Below are 14593 nucleotides of genomic sequence, written 5' to 3'. Positions count from 1 at the left end.
ATTTCCTTTATTGGTCTCATATTTTAATAGTCAAGTTTTTAACGTTTCCATACAGTACATTCCCCTTAGACAGGTAGTCAGTTTCCCTTTACTTCCCTCTTGACTAGTTGTCTGAAACCTTGGAATGTCCTTCAATGTCCCTGAATTGTCATTGTTTGGTCTTTATGGAAAGCAGTGCTTTCATGACTGATACTATATGTTCTCTGGCTGGCCTCTGAGACATAAGTGTTTACAGATACAGTATAGAGGCAGCTTAAATAGATGCCAGTTTATTATAGGCATGTCCCAATTGAAATCCCTTTGAGCATGGACCTCATTCCATTGTCTTCTTCTTCTTCTTTTTTTTTCTTTGTTTCTTTGTATTGTGTTAAGTCTTAATTTCTCCCTCTAATGCTAGTCCTAGTGACTGTTTCCTCAATACCTCTTATTGTCATTGTGCTGTTCGTTGTTTACTATCAAGTATTGCACCATGCAATATCTTAACTGTTTATATCTTACAGTATTTATGTTGATGACGTGTATTCTCAAAGGAATATAAATTATGTCAAAGAATAATACGTGTGTTTTTTGTGGTCCAATTTCCTGTATAATAGTGCAATCTCTAGATCACTCAAAATGCAATACTGTGACTTGGACACCAGATGTCACCATGCACTGTGGAATATCGAATGTAATTCTAGAAATGCCACTGTGCTGCGTTCTACGTAGTCTCATGGAGCTGCGGAGTCTGCAGTTTTGGGACCACGCATGCTGCGTGTAGAGTGCGCGTGGTTTTGGAGGGATTTTGGTTCATCCGTATAGAGAGTTAATCGCTTTTGCACAGTAGCCTACGTATAAAGATTATATATAGGCTATGATCTTTGTTTAAGGTATGCCATTGCAGTACAGAATGAAATGCGGTTATTTGCTCCGTGAAGAGTGTGTGCGACACTGCTTCCAACGTCTGGACATTTAATCTTGCCCGCTCCGCCTCCCTGAGTGTCATTGTGGTCCTTGCGCGTCGTGAGCGCAACGTACGAGTAAACGTTGTAGTCCGATTTTCAGCAAACCGGGCAGACGCGGAAGCGTATAGCCTACTGCAATGGCGACCGTAACTCCTACCAGTAGACCGTACCACGTTATCATATTCGGAGCCTCTGGTTTCACCGGGCAGTTTGTGGTGGAGGAGGTGGCCCGCTGCGTCTCCGAGGGCCCAGGCGGGTGTCTGAAATGGGCGCTGGCTGGACGGAGTAGACCGCGGCTGCAGGGAGTTCTGGACCAAGCTGCCGAAAGGCTCAGTACGTGTGAGACAGTTTATCACTAACCACAGTAGCCAGCCCAATACACTGTGTTCCCTACCCTACCCGCTGGTAAACGACTAAAGATTAAATGTCAGACAATGTGATTTACAGCGGCAGCAGACTGTTATTTACCGGTTACCAGTAACATAGCCAGCTCAACTTGACCCCCATACAGTACAGTCTGCATTGCTGCCTATAGCAAATCTGGACTATTATGTTTAAAGTAATCTGAATATCCCAAAGAAAAAAGCTTTATTCTAAAAGACACACATATGACATGGTATATTCAGGGGTGTTTAAAGATTCCTACCTATTACGGTCAAATGATAACTCCATGGATGTTCATTATAGCCTAACTCCATGCATACCTGTTCCAGGTAGACCGGAGCTAAGGGAGGAGGTTGACATCATCCTGGCAGAGGTCTCTGAGCCAGACTCGCTGGCCATCATGTGCAAACAAGGAGTCATGGTGCTCAACTGTGTGGGACCTGTAAGTGTCCAGAAAAAACAAGTGTGTGTGTGGTAGTTGAGAGAGGAGGGGAGAGGAGGGATGAGGAGGAGAGAAGTGTACAGGAGAGTAGGCTCTTCTCACAGCTGTGAGATGTACAGTACTGTAATTGACATTGTCCCTAGGCCAGCCAAGATAGATTGTCCCAGTTATAATGGAGAAAGTGTTTCTGCATTAAGTTTGTTAGAAAAACGCTGACTGTGTAGCTGCAGTATCCACAGCTACTGCAGGAGTAGTAGTAGACTCAGTTCTGGCCCAGCCAACTACAGACAATGTGATGGTTATCCAATTATATAATGGTTGATGAGGGTCTATGTTTGTTTGACTTGAGAAAAAGTGATTATATTATTATTCACCTCACCCATACCCAGACATAGAGATATACATGATAGGCTACAACGTCTATGCCCCCCTTGAGCAGAGCCATCTATGCCAAGTCAGAATGTGTTGACGTTTTATTTAATCGGTTTCTGACTGAACTGTCTTTCCGAGGTTCAGTATGAGACTCTCTTGTCTCCACAGTACCGGTTCTACGGGGAACCAGTGGTGAAGGCCTGTGTGGAGAATGGAGCTCACTACATAGACATCTGTGGAGAACCTCAGGTACTGTAGGCTGTGTCATAATAAAACCACATCATAATAAATACCACATATCAGCTTTTCTGGTTCTCCATTGAATAAGTTCTCGTCCTTTATTCTACATATTCAAGGTGAAGGTTACCGCACTGCACAAAAACCTCCAATAGTAGATCTTAACTCTAGGTACTGTAGAGAACTCGCCCGGGGGGGGGGGGGTTGAACCAATGACCTCCAGCTCCCAAACCCAGCTCGTTGGCCGCAACACTGTGAGCTATCTCTCTTAGCGGAGCCGTTAACAAGACTTATAGAGGGTCGTTACAATACTTCTTAACAGAAATGCATTTTGTTGGTGTGTGCAAGGGCGTAGGTTTGGTTTCAACATTGGTAGGGACCATAACAGTGTAGCCTGCATACACATTTTTTGCTGGGGAAGAGAGGTTAAACCTCTTAAATATGCATATATTTATGAAATTGAATAATACTAATACAGTGTATCACATCCTGCCTGCTGCTGCGTCCCTCCACTCTCTCTTGACTTTTGCTGCTGCTGCATCACTCCACTCTCTCTTTCTCTCTCGGTTGCTGCTGCGTCCCTCCACTCTCTCTCTCTCTCTCTCTCTCTCAACTGCTGCTGTGTTTCATATATAAAAATGATTTGATAAAAATTGAGATTTTCATTGGATTTTTAGACTGACATTCAACTCATAAATTCTTGATATATCTGTCCATTAGGGGAGTCACAAAATACCAGAAATTTAGTTGGCAATACCAATTGAGAAATTCCACAATCCTGGATACCCAATTCGATACTAGTTGGAAAAAATTTACTTCAACATACACTACTTTATCTTACTTTATTCACTTAACACCCTCCGGCCAATATAGTGAGAGGAAAATTATGAGATTCCAGTTAGCAAGTATAGCCTAAGTTAGCTAATAACTGTAGGCCTAAGAAAACAGGCTACACAGGGTATAAAAGAAAAACAGACCTGTTACTTGGACCAGAGAGAAGTAACTTTAACGGCTCACACGGGCTGGCTAATCTCTAGATAACGTTACCTTATGAGTATTCCGTTTCCCCTATAATTGTAACAAGAACCCCTGTCAGGCTAAAACAATGTATTTATTTTTACATCAAAACTTACGACTTTAATATCACTGACGTTTTTTAGCATAAATTAATGGGAATTTAATATGGCTAAAATTAGCATCACGTCTAGCACAGACTGGGTTTGACAAAGCTATAGCTAGCTAATAGCCCGGCTAGTATGCTGACACTAACAGTCGTTAGTTGTGAGGACGCCGTGATGTCCCACTCAATTCAATCTCTGGTCGGCAGCTAATGTATAATAATGTAATGGCTGCTGCTATCCTAATGTTACAGGATGATAGAAACCGTCTTAACAGTTTTCTAGCTAGCCAGCTATAGGCTATCACCAGTTGATAATTTGCCACAATGTAAAGACAAGTGATGTTAGTTTAGGTAACGTTAGCTAGCACCAACCTAGCTGGTTTTCATGTGGCTAATGCCTAACGTTAGCTACTTAGTTTACCAGTAACTAGCTAACCTAGCTAACGCTAACGTTACTTACAGTTGCGGAGAAAAAGCTCCTGATATCCCTCATCCTCTTCGGAGGGGGAGGCGATCGCCTGGCGGAGGCATAAAAAAATACTGGGATGGCACATTCACGGTGGAGGAAAGGGGTATAGGCGGTCTAATGTCACTCCGAACATAATGCAAAGTAATTAGTTAACTCACTCAAAATGGTACCAATTATGTCCTTCCAAACTATGGGAAGGCCAACTTAATGATCTAATATAACTGCACTCCAAAGATAATGCGAACAAGATTGCTTAAAAGTTGGTAGGGACAATTTGGGCCTCCCAAAATGTTGGTAGGGACATGTCCCGACCGTCCATACGCAAACCTACGCCCTTGTGTGTGTGTGTGTGTGTGTGTGTGTGTGTGTGTGTGTGTGTGTGTGTGTGTGTGCGTGTGTGTGTGTGTGTGTGCATGCATGCTCTTGGCTCTAGTTCTTGGAGCAGATACAGCTGGACTACCACAGCCTGGCCATGGACAGTGGGGTGTATGTGATCGGCAGCTGTGGCTTTGACTCCATTCCAGCTGACCTGGGCGTCCTCTACACACGGGACCAGTTCAAAGGTCAGAAAATGACATCACTCTTAGTGTTTGTATCAATGTTATTCCACTGCGTTTTCTTGGCTTTGAGGAAAAACTTTATTTTTACAGGAACCCTGACAGCTGTGGAGAGCTTCCTGACTGTCCACACTGGTCCTAAGGTACACTCCTGCTTACTTCCTAGTCTGACCCCTGCAATGAATAATGAGAAATGTCCCCCCTAAACCCTCAAGCCTGGAGCCCTCACAGACTTATTGACGTCACCTGGTGGTTGAGTACGAGAGGCTGCAAGGGCTCGACATGGTATAAAAAGGAATGGGACAGCACTTGCGACATCACGTTCCGTTGACGCCATAACATATTTCTTACTGTTGTGAGTTTGGGACTTTTTATTTTATGTTTCAATTTTAAGTTATGTAGGCCTACATGTAAATTTATTTTGGGCCGAGTCAAATCCCCTTTACACGATCACAACCCTCTGTGTTACCCTCAAAACATTTCTGTTCAACTTGTTGAAATCATTTTGATGTTGACAAAACTAGCACTTTTGATAAAGTCTAATAATTGCTCTACCACCGTTTTGGTCATACAATGGATGTGGGTGGGCACCTTGAAAAATCGTTCAAAAACATGTTAAACTCTCGATTTCAAAGACAAGAAGCTCACCGAGGGGGGAATTGGTGTCCGTTGGTGTTCTGACATCAAATTTGCCGCAATGTATGAATCCTATAGGGTTTTATTGATCATTTTATGAAATCCATTGACTTGTATTGAAGCGACCGTTGTAGATGTGTAGATCAATCCGCAAAGGGGATTCAGGAAGCGGAACTACTTACGGTAGCTATTGTTATTGTTTATGTTGCTAGGCTACCTAGTTTGCGGAAGTTTACACACGTATGTGCTGCGACTAAATAGTTCTATGCTAAATATTTAAAAAAGCCTTTCCAGATGAACTAGAATCTTACTTTATGGCAAATTATATGTCAGAACGCCAACTAACACCTTGGTGAGTTTCTTGTCTTTGAAATTGAGTGTTTAACATGTTTTTTGAATGATTTTTCACGGTGCCCATCCACATCCATTGTATGACCTAAACGGTGGTAGAGCAATTATCAGACTTTCTCAAAAGTGTTAGTGTCATTGTATATTATCATAAGTAACCTTAAAACAGGGCTAACATGCATTTTCCCTTTACTACTCCTTTAATGTCATGCAGCTTTTAACTCGAGAATCATATGACTTGGCAACAGAAATCTATGTAATTTATAACCATAGCCTACATATTTTCAAACAAATCAAATGAAATTATACAAATCCATAGGGTTGATAACCTATATGTAAAAATATTGAAACCAAAATAATTATAAGGCTACTTGTGCAGATAAGCAAGTCCAGCTGAAAACATGAAAACATATTTTGTTTTGTAATGTGAACATTAGGGTTGGTTGATCTGTCCCTGCTTGTTTATTGGACGTTCTTCAAAAAAAAACTCAAGTCACAACGATATGAACTGTGGGTAGGCTTATCCCCTTAGGCAAAGTCTGCAGAAGTGCAGACTTACGGTAAGGGGGCATAAATGGCTCAAAACGTCTGCCAGAGTCCTCACGCACTTGACGATTTGACAATGGGACAGCCCTAAGCGGGAACGCGCCTCAAAGTCTGTGAGTCCGTAAGGGTGGACACGGACTGGGCCGTAGTCTTCTTACATAATCACTTAATATAAAGCCCTGCCCATTTGTTTCCTCCAGGGGGGCTGTGGCCATGATGCCACCTGGAAGTCGGCCATCTATGGCTTTGCAGACAGCGCCTCTCTGAGAAAACTGAGGAGGAGGTTTGGCCACCAGCCTCTCCCTGTGGTAGGAGCCAGAGTAAATAAGAGGTAAAGTATTGGCAGCTGGTTGTCTAACTAACAGACTGGATTCCATTCAGAGTAATGAGAATGTCTTGGTACATGTACAGTATGTGGCTCTGGCCATGACTCGACTGAGAGTACCATCAATGGATGAACTGACTGGCATCTGCCACTTTTTTATTTAATTTAATTTATTTATTTTTTTACAATATTTAATTTTATGTTTAAAATATCAACGTGTACAACAGAACACTAGACAGTAGACAATATATTGTAAACTATTTACACTTAGCCCCCACCCCCCCCCTTCCCTCCCCGCCAACCTGAGGTTATGGTTACATAGTGCAGGTGCGTAATATAAGTATCACCTCCAAAAAAAACATAAATAAATAAAAATACTAACATAGTCCCACCAGGGGCCTCATTTATCAAAGAGCGTGTAAATTCAGGTGTAAAAGAGGGCGTACGACGAAAACGAGGAAAATGCGAAAAGTAGCGTACGACGAGAATATTTACACGCTTTTCGGATCTATCAAAAATGGCGTACGCCAAATTCACCACAGAAAATCCGACGGTGGCGGAGAAGAGAGCGTACGCGCACGCGCCCCGTGTTCCACCCTCTCCACGCCCAAATTCAACCATATATGGTCAAAACTATGACAGCGCACAACGTGGATACCCCGGAAGGAACCGACATAATAATAATAGGAAAGACAAATACGTTTATGGAAAAACGCGGAAAGAAGACAAACTTTTCGGAGACGGAGGTGCATGTGCTTGTTGGTGAGGTCCACGCGAGGAAACAAATCATCTTCGGAAGGTAAGCTATTTGTACGAGCCTACATTAGTCTGATTGCTCCTACAGTTTAGGTAGCCTAATGTACGTTTCGTGCATCCTGTATTTGGCGTAGGCTACACGGACATTCTGTATTATGTGGCTGTGAGGAAAGCAAACATTCCACACATTCTGTGGTAGGCTATGATTGATTTAGGACCAAAAACAGGGAACGATAACACAGATGACCACTTCATAATGTTAGACCACATTAAACATTTTCCCCTCTGGGAAATTAAGACTCATCTAAATCACCCGGTAAATCACACCTAAGCATTTATTTGGCTGCCAACAGAAAAACATATCAATTGAATATGGCTACACAATGAAATGTTTAATGCATAATCAAGTTAACAGACAAACTCAAAGAAAATGACTGAAATTGTTTCTCCAGACTCTGACGTGGGGTGGGACTCAGAGGAGGGGGAGTCTGCAGTGGTCCTTGACCTGACGGTCGTGCCCCCGCCGGTTGCAGCCTCTACATCCAGCGCCACGACCTCCAGTGCCTCCACCTCCAGCGCGCCTGCCTCCACCTCCAGTGCCATCTCCAGCGCCTCCGTCTCTGTCTCCACCGCCCACGCCTCCACCACCGGCTGCCAGCGTCCCTGCCTCAAGGGTCCCTGAGGGCTGGGCTTCCTCTCAGACGCTGTGCTGGAGGCTCATGACCCTAGAGGCCCAGAGGGAAATGGCAGAAGGGATTGGGGCAGTTGTGGGGCAGTTGTGCAGCAGTTGGTGGAGGTCACCACACTACACCACCAGAGCCAACAGGACATCCTCACTGCACTTCATTCCCTCACACATGCTGTCACGGACCTCACACTGTCACTCACTACCACACTCAAGGACCTCACACAGTCACTCACTACCACACTCACGGACCTCACACATTCACTCACAAACGCACTCACACACCTCACACAGTCACCCACCAACAGACAATAAAATGGTAGAAATGTGAACCTTACTTGTTTGTGTCTTCATAGCTGGCGCATGACCTCAGTGTGGGCCCTTTGGCCCCGCTGGTAAACCTCATGACGGGGAGGGGGCTGAGGGCTTGGGTCCTCATTTTGTGGTGGGGTCTTGACTGGTTCTCATTCTTATCAGCTTTGAATATACATCTTGGCAAACATAACAGAATGATGTACAAGGAGGGGACAGATACCTAGTGAAAGTACTATTGGTTGCTAGTAAAAAGACAATATTGAGGGCTTGGTATAAGGTGGAACCCCCAACCAAGGAGCAGTGGTGGGTGTTGTGGAGGAGATTTATGAGATTTATTTATGCATTGAGGATGCAGGAAGGAAAGTTTGAAGGGAGATGGGAAAAATGGATGGATTATAGAAGGAAGTGTGATGATACCACTAATATTAAAATTGTCATATTTGAGTAAGAAAAAAAAGCTGCATGGATGGAAGTACCCATAAGCTGTTATTGTAAGTTTTTATGTTTTATTGTATTGTCGTTGTATGGATGGAAAATGCTAATAAAGATTAAAGTAAAAAAGACAAAGAATATGTATCTTGGCTATGCACACACCAACAAGCCAGCCGTCACGCGCAGCGCCTGCCTCCAGTCTAGCCCCTACCCTGCTGTGCGCCAGGATGAATGAGTCATGCGTGGAGCCAGGCCACCATGCCACTACACTTGTGATGAGCATGTCGGCGTCACATATGATTTGGGTATTTATAGTGTGCACATTTTTGCGATTCACATAGACGTATTCATTCACTGATGGTGCCCTTATGTGGGTGCAGTCGCCATCGCCGTCACCTCTTTGGAGTTCTATCTCGGCCAGTAGGCCGAGTAGCGCCGGATTCATTTAGGCTCGCATTACGCACAGGAGGACTGTCATTTATATGCTTACCAACCAGCAAACAGGTCCACATGATCACATATTAATGACAATCTAATTGGTCAATTATTGCCGTTTGATGGAGTGCCTGCATTAGGTGTGTGACATATAGCGCGGAAAGGTTTGGGACAGCGCATAGGTTCAGTTTGGGGAACAAATCCATATCGGACCATGAATGAGCCGGTTAGAGGACACGTCTAATCTTGCATTGCGATATATGTTGGTGCTGAATTGGGCTATTAGCCTACATGATTGTGCGTTCATGAACTGTCGCTCTTATTCTCTCCATCAAACATTGTAATTCACCGACGCACCACCTGCGTCGCCAGTTCCCCCTGTGTTCAAAAAGGGTGTAGAAAACCGTGTAAATCGGTACGACAACCTGAGAGGTGTCCTACAAAAGCGTGTAGAAAGGCGACTAAATTTTCGCCCTTTCGGCTTGATAGATCGCAATGTGGGGGGGGGAAATGGCGTACGCCTGAAATCGCGAAAAAGACCGTGTAAAATATGGCGTACCTCAATGATAAATGAGGCCCCAGGTCAGTCCCCCTTCCCCCACCCCTACCTACAGACAAGGGCCATAATCGCAGCAGAGCAGGCATCTGTTTTGACTGTTGTGAGAAGCTGATGCTGCAAACAGAGAACTACATTTGTCCGTCTAGACTACACCGATGGCTCTCTCTCTCTCTCTGTCACTCTCTGTTTTGTTTACTGTGTGTGTGTGTGTGTGTTCGCCAGGGGCAGCCTGTTCTTCAGTAAGGAGATTGAGCAGTATACCATCCCCTTCATGGGCTCCGACCCTTCAGTAGTCAGAAGAAGCCAGCGCTTCCTCTACGAAGAGCACAAACAGTCTCCGGTAAGAACAACAACAACAACAACAACAACAACAACATCCTTCTGTTGAGTTCCTAGTGGGTTCAGTGTATATATACTATATACTGGCCTTGCCAAGGCCAAAACGTTACTAGCCAGAGATAAAACTGCAGTCAGTCCTACGTGCAGGCCTACCTACAGTCAGTCTGAACGCTTTGATCAACTAGAGACTGAAAACATTCATCCAGATTTTGTTGCTTAAAGCGAGTGGAAACAATTTGAGAGTAAAAAACAAAACTGTATTGCAGTACCAATCCAAGAGAGCTTAAAAACAAACGTGAATTTGCAATAGCTGCGACCACTGATGAGCTGAGTAGGCTACAAGTATTTTCAGTCTGGCTGAATCTTCTCTTCTCTTGTCCAATCAGTGGATCAGTAACAGCTGTGGTGCCGCTGTGGCGTGAACAACATGCAGCATTGCACATTTTTGTGGACCAACCAACCGACTAACCAACTTACGGAGCGAGCTGTAGAGCTGCTGGTCGCAGCTAAAAACCTGCATTGCAGAGCCAGTCCAAAGTCTTTAGGGCCTCGGTTTGTTAGCGACCGTTCTTGCCGCCTTGCTAGCAACTCTTTTAAATGTAGAAGTCGCCACACATACAGTATTGGGTAGGCGGAGATCTCCGATTGTCTGGCATCGCAAGACTACAACCTCCAGGGGAGAGTTCAACCCCGACAAAACAAATGGTGGTGTGTGTTGGAACACTCTGCTGATTGGGTAACACCAGGGGTGTAGTGCTGACATACATTGGGGGTGGATGTATACAGCGGTGAGGATGACTCCTGCTGTAGAATGGCCTGCATTTGATGGATATGTGCTCCAGGTCTTTCGAGCATTAGCTAGATAAAGTCCCTACATCCCTGCTCCAATCAGTTTATCATGAGGCACACACTATGGGGAAAACACCCTGTGGCAGCATAGATCCTGTCCTGCCTGTGTAGGCTAACACCCTGTATACATCCGTCCTATCCTGCCTGTGTAGGCTAACACCCTGTATACATCCGTCCTGTCCTGCCTGTGTAGGCTAACACCCTGTATACATCCATCCTGTCCTGCCTGTGTAGGCTAACGCCCTGTATACATCCGTCCTGTCCTGCCTGGGTAGGCTAACACCCTCTATACATCCATCCTGTCCTGCCTGGGTAGGCTAACGCCCTGTATACATCCATCCTGTCCTGCCTGTGTAGGCTAACGCCCTGTATACATCCGTCCTGTCCTGCCTGGGTAGGCTAACACCCTCTATACATCCATCCTGTCCTGCCTGGGTAGGCTAACGCCCTGTATACATCCATCCTGTCCTGCCTGTGTAGGCTAACACCCTGTATACATCCACCCCATTTACCTCCGTTATCAAAGTATCTATCTGTCCGTCTGTCGGTCGGTTTGTCTTTCTTATCTATCTATCTATCTATCTTTTTGCAACAATCGGTATCTTTTTGCAACAATTTGTTGGGGCTCAACTCACCCCAGCTACATTCTGTTCTTTATGTGTCATGTCCTGTCAGTGTCCATCATGCTTTTACTCTCTTTTCTCCTTTGTTCAACTCGACTGTCAAAGTTCCCTTTCAATCTGAACGATGTACTGTAGCAGCTGTTGTAACATTTCACCCAATGGCTGAGCACTTGTATTTAGCCAGAGGGGGTGCTGGATAATGAGTCCCATACATTAAAGAGTAATCATAATCACTATCACAATAAATGGCAAAATCACAATAAATACATATTACCCAGCAAAAACACCAACCATGATCACTTTGCATATTAGATGCTAGGAATACCCTAATGGACATGTCCATAAACATACAGACTACTCATTTCGAGGAATAGTTCCAGGTTATGGAACTGTAGTAGCTCATATGTGGTGTATCTCCTTGAATGCCCCTGCGGGTACTTTTATGTGGGGATAACAAAAAGTAGATTCAAAGATGGAGAAGATAAAGAAGATAAGAAGGAGAACATAAAACAACAATTCAAACCAAAAATCCAAACTACCCCATGGCTGTCCACTACAATGAAGCAGGACACGGGAGTCCCTCCTCACTGAAAGCTGTTAGCACATAAGAGGAGGCGATAGATTAAAAAAAACTCCTTCAACGGGAGACTTTTTGGATTGTGACATTGCAGGCCACTAAGTCTCCAGCACTGAATGATGAAATAGATTTCCTGCCTTTTCTTTAACATCATTTGTTTTCCTATATGGATTTTCCAGTGGTTGGATGTTACCGTTAGTCTGGATATCTCTTATTTTGCCCTTTTTTTCTCTAATTATATGATCTATTTGGAACTATTCCTCGAAATGATGAGTAGTCTGTATGTTTATGGACATGTCCATTAGGGTATTCCTAGTGATCATGGTTGGTGTTTTTTCTGGGTAATATGTATTTATTGTGATTTTGCCATTAATTGTGATTATGATTACTCTTTAATGTATGGTACTCATGATCAAGCACTCCCTCTGGCTAAATACATGCGCTCAGCCATTGGGTGAAATGTCACAACAGCTCCTATGGTTCAGACTGATTGTGTGTTTGTTAGACCCTGATGAAGAAGACCTAGTCGATACGTGTTGGTCGGTCTAGTTGCCTTTTGCTCTCAGAATAAACTGATTTTTACTTGAAGATGGAGTGCCTACAGTAAAAAAAATTCCTTGTTGTCACCAGCAACTTCCTGGAATCTGTTTGCCATATACCTCTACCTGCCTCACTAAAGAGCATGTGTCATCAAATACTGTACGTCACTGTATTCATATCCTTCTCCTGCTGTAATCCAATGTTCCCTTTTAGTTACAGCGCCAGCAGTCATCAAGTTATCCTACTAATTTACACAAAGACTCACTTAACAGCTGGAGTCTTTGTTCCCGTGCTGAGAGAAAAATGATGAGTCATAAACGGACTGTGATTCATCTCTTTCCGTCTTCATTATACTCACCTCCCCTCCCCTCCTCCGCTCTCCTACAGGTCCAGTATAGCGCCTACGTAGGGATCGGAAACATGGCCAGTGTTGTGAAGATGGTCTGTGGAGGCCTGCTGTTCGGGCTCATGGTCAAATTTAGCCTGGGCAGGAAACTACTCATTAAGGTCAGCAGCAAAATGTATTCATCCTGGTGCCCACTGTGTTTGTTAGATACATTGGCTCTCAGCCTTATCAGTTCACTCAACACACAGGACTGTCAGACATGAGTAAATGTTTCTTAGAGCACAGAGGGAGGGAGATGTCACAGAGGAGAAATAAGTTATTAGCGGAAGAGATGGAAAATAATGAGCTCAGTTTGTGACTAGTGGTTGACACGAAGCGGTTCTCTTTCTTCTTCAGTTTCCAGCATTCTTCTCCTTCGGCCTGTTCACCAGAGCTGGACCCACAAGGCAACAGGTACCGTATATCGACAGTCTTATTTAAAATGCTATACAATATACAGTACAATGAGTTCTCAAGGTTAAACGTGATGTCTGGTGAATTGTCGACTGACTTCCGTGTTCCCATGATCGTCCTCTGGACCACGCACTTGAGATTGAGAGTACAGGATGAGTATCTTTGACAAGCGTACCTGCTCTCCTGTGATCTCTAAGCGAAAGGGCTTCTCAAACTATCAGAGGCTACTAATTGTGCAATTTCATCCTGGGAATCAATAAAGTACCATACACAACACACTTCAGAAAGTCATTTTCATCATCAAAATGGTGTGCTCAGGTGTCACACAGCCATTTGACAATAAAAATGACTTTCTGAAGTGTTGTCTGAGGTATGTTGTGTGTAACAGTACTTGTTGGAAGTTCTCAACTGTCTCCTGGTGTCTCAGATAGAGGGAACCTCTTTCTCTCTGACGTTCTTCGGGGAGGGCTACTCTGACACCCGGGACCCGTCTCTGGGACCACCCGACGCTAAGATCAGCACTCAGGTCATAGGAGCAGGTACGAGCCTGGCTACCTGTTCAGTGGACCAAGTTCATTGTCGTCTACATCAAACTCTACTGAAAACATACCGCACACAATCAAGTAAGAATGATTGGATTGACCTGGATTATGATTGGTCCATAGAGCCTGGATACATCGCCACCCCGGTTGCCATGGTGCAGGCAGCCATCACCTTACTGAACGAACCACAGTCTCTCCCCATGAGGTGAGTTTGGTCTGACTGGGGATCTTTGACTGTCTGTCTCCGCGTCTCTCATTGCGTCCCCTTCGTTCACAGGGGAGGAGTGTACAGTCCTGGAGCCATGTTTGCCAAGACGACTCTCATCAACCGTCTGAACAGACATGGCATCCAGTTCTTAGTCAAGACTGCCTGATGCCCCACCTCTATCCTGGAGGCTCACCGTTCAAAGCATTCATTGTTTCTCTCTAAAGAAAATACTGTAGTTTAAAATTCTCCCTGAAGATGTTTCCCCTCAAGCCCCTGGGAAACAGCATGTTCTTTCAGTCTGCCTGAGGAGAGGCGACCATTATTCATATTAGTCCAGTCTGACGTCTTTGTTTTCTGTGCCCGTCACAGCTCTTTCATGTCCTCTTTCAACTGTCATGTTATTGCTTGTAGCGATGGAGTCTGAACCAAAGCAATAACATGACAGTTAAAAGAGCTATGCCCGAGTGATGTCAGAGGTCTCTCACTGCCAATCTATTATCCAATAATACAAGTCCCTGTTCTGAACAGGGACTCGTATTATTGGATAATAGATT

The 14593-nt window shown here is 44.3% G+C and overlaps 1 protein-coding gene across 1 annotated transcript; it reads left to right on the top strand.

The window, feature by feature from the left end:
• The first annotated feature begins 844 nt into the window (after positions 1-844).
• sccpdhb (saccharopine dehydrogenase b) lies at positions 845-14496 on the top strand. Its single transcript, XM_084439965.1, has 12 exons — positions 845-1277; positions 1658-1770; positions 2311-2391; positions 4402-4531; positions 4619-4668; positions 6256-6386; positions 9785-9902; positions 12878-12997; positions 13233-13289; positions 13717-13828; positions 13955-14036; positions 14109-14496. Exons 1-12 carry the CDS (start codon positions 1082-1084, stop codon positions 14203-14205), a joined length of 1287 nt encoding a protein of 428 aa, XP_084296091.1. The 5' UTR covers positions 845-1081; the 3' UTR covers positions 14206-14496.
• Positions 14497-14593: the final 97 nt, after the last annotated feature.

This window comes from Borostomias antarcticus (genome assembly GCF_949987555.1).
Source record: "Borostomias antarcticus genome assembly, chromosome: 6".
Taxonomy (NCBI): domain Eukaryota; kingdom Metazoa; phylum Chordata; class Actinopteri; order Stomiiformes; family Stomiidae; genus Borostomias; species Borostomias antarcticus.
Note: the sequence above shows the minus strand (reverse complement) of the source record. Positions and strands in the feature narration are given on the sequence as shown.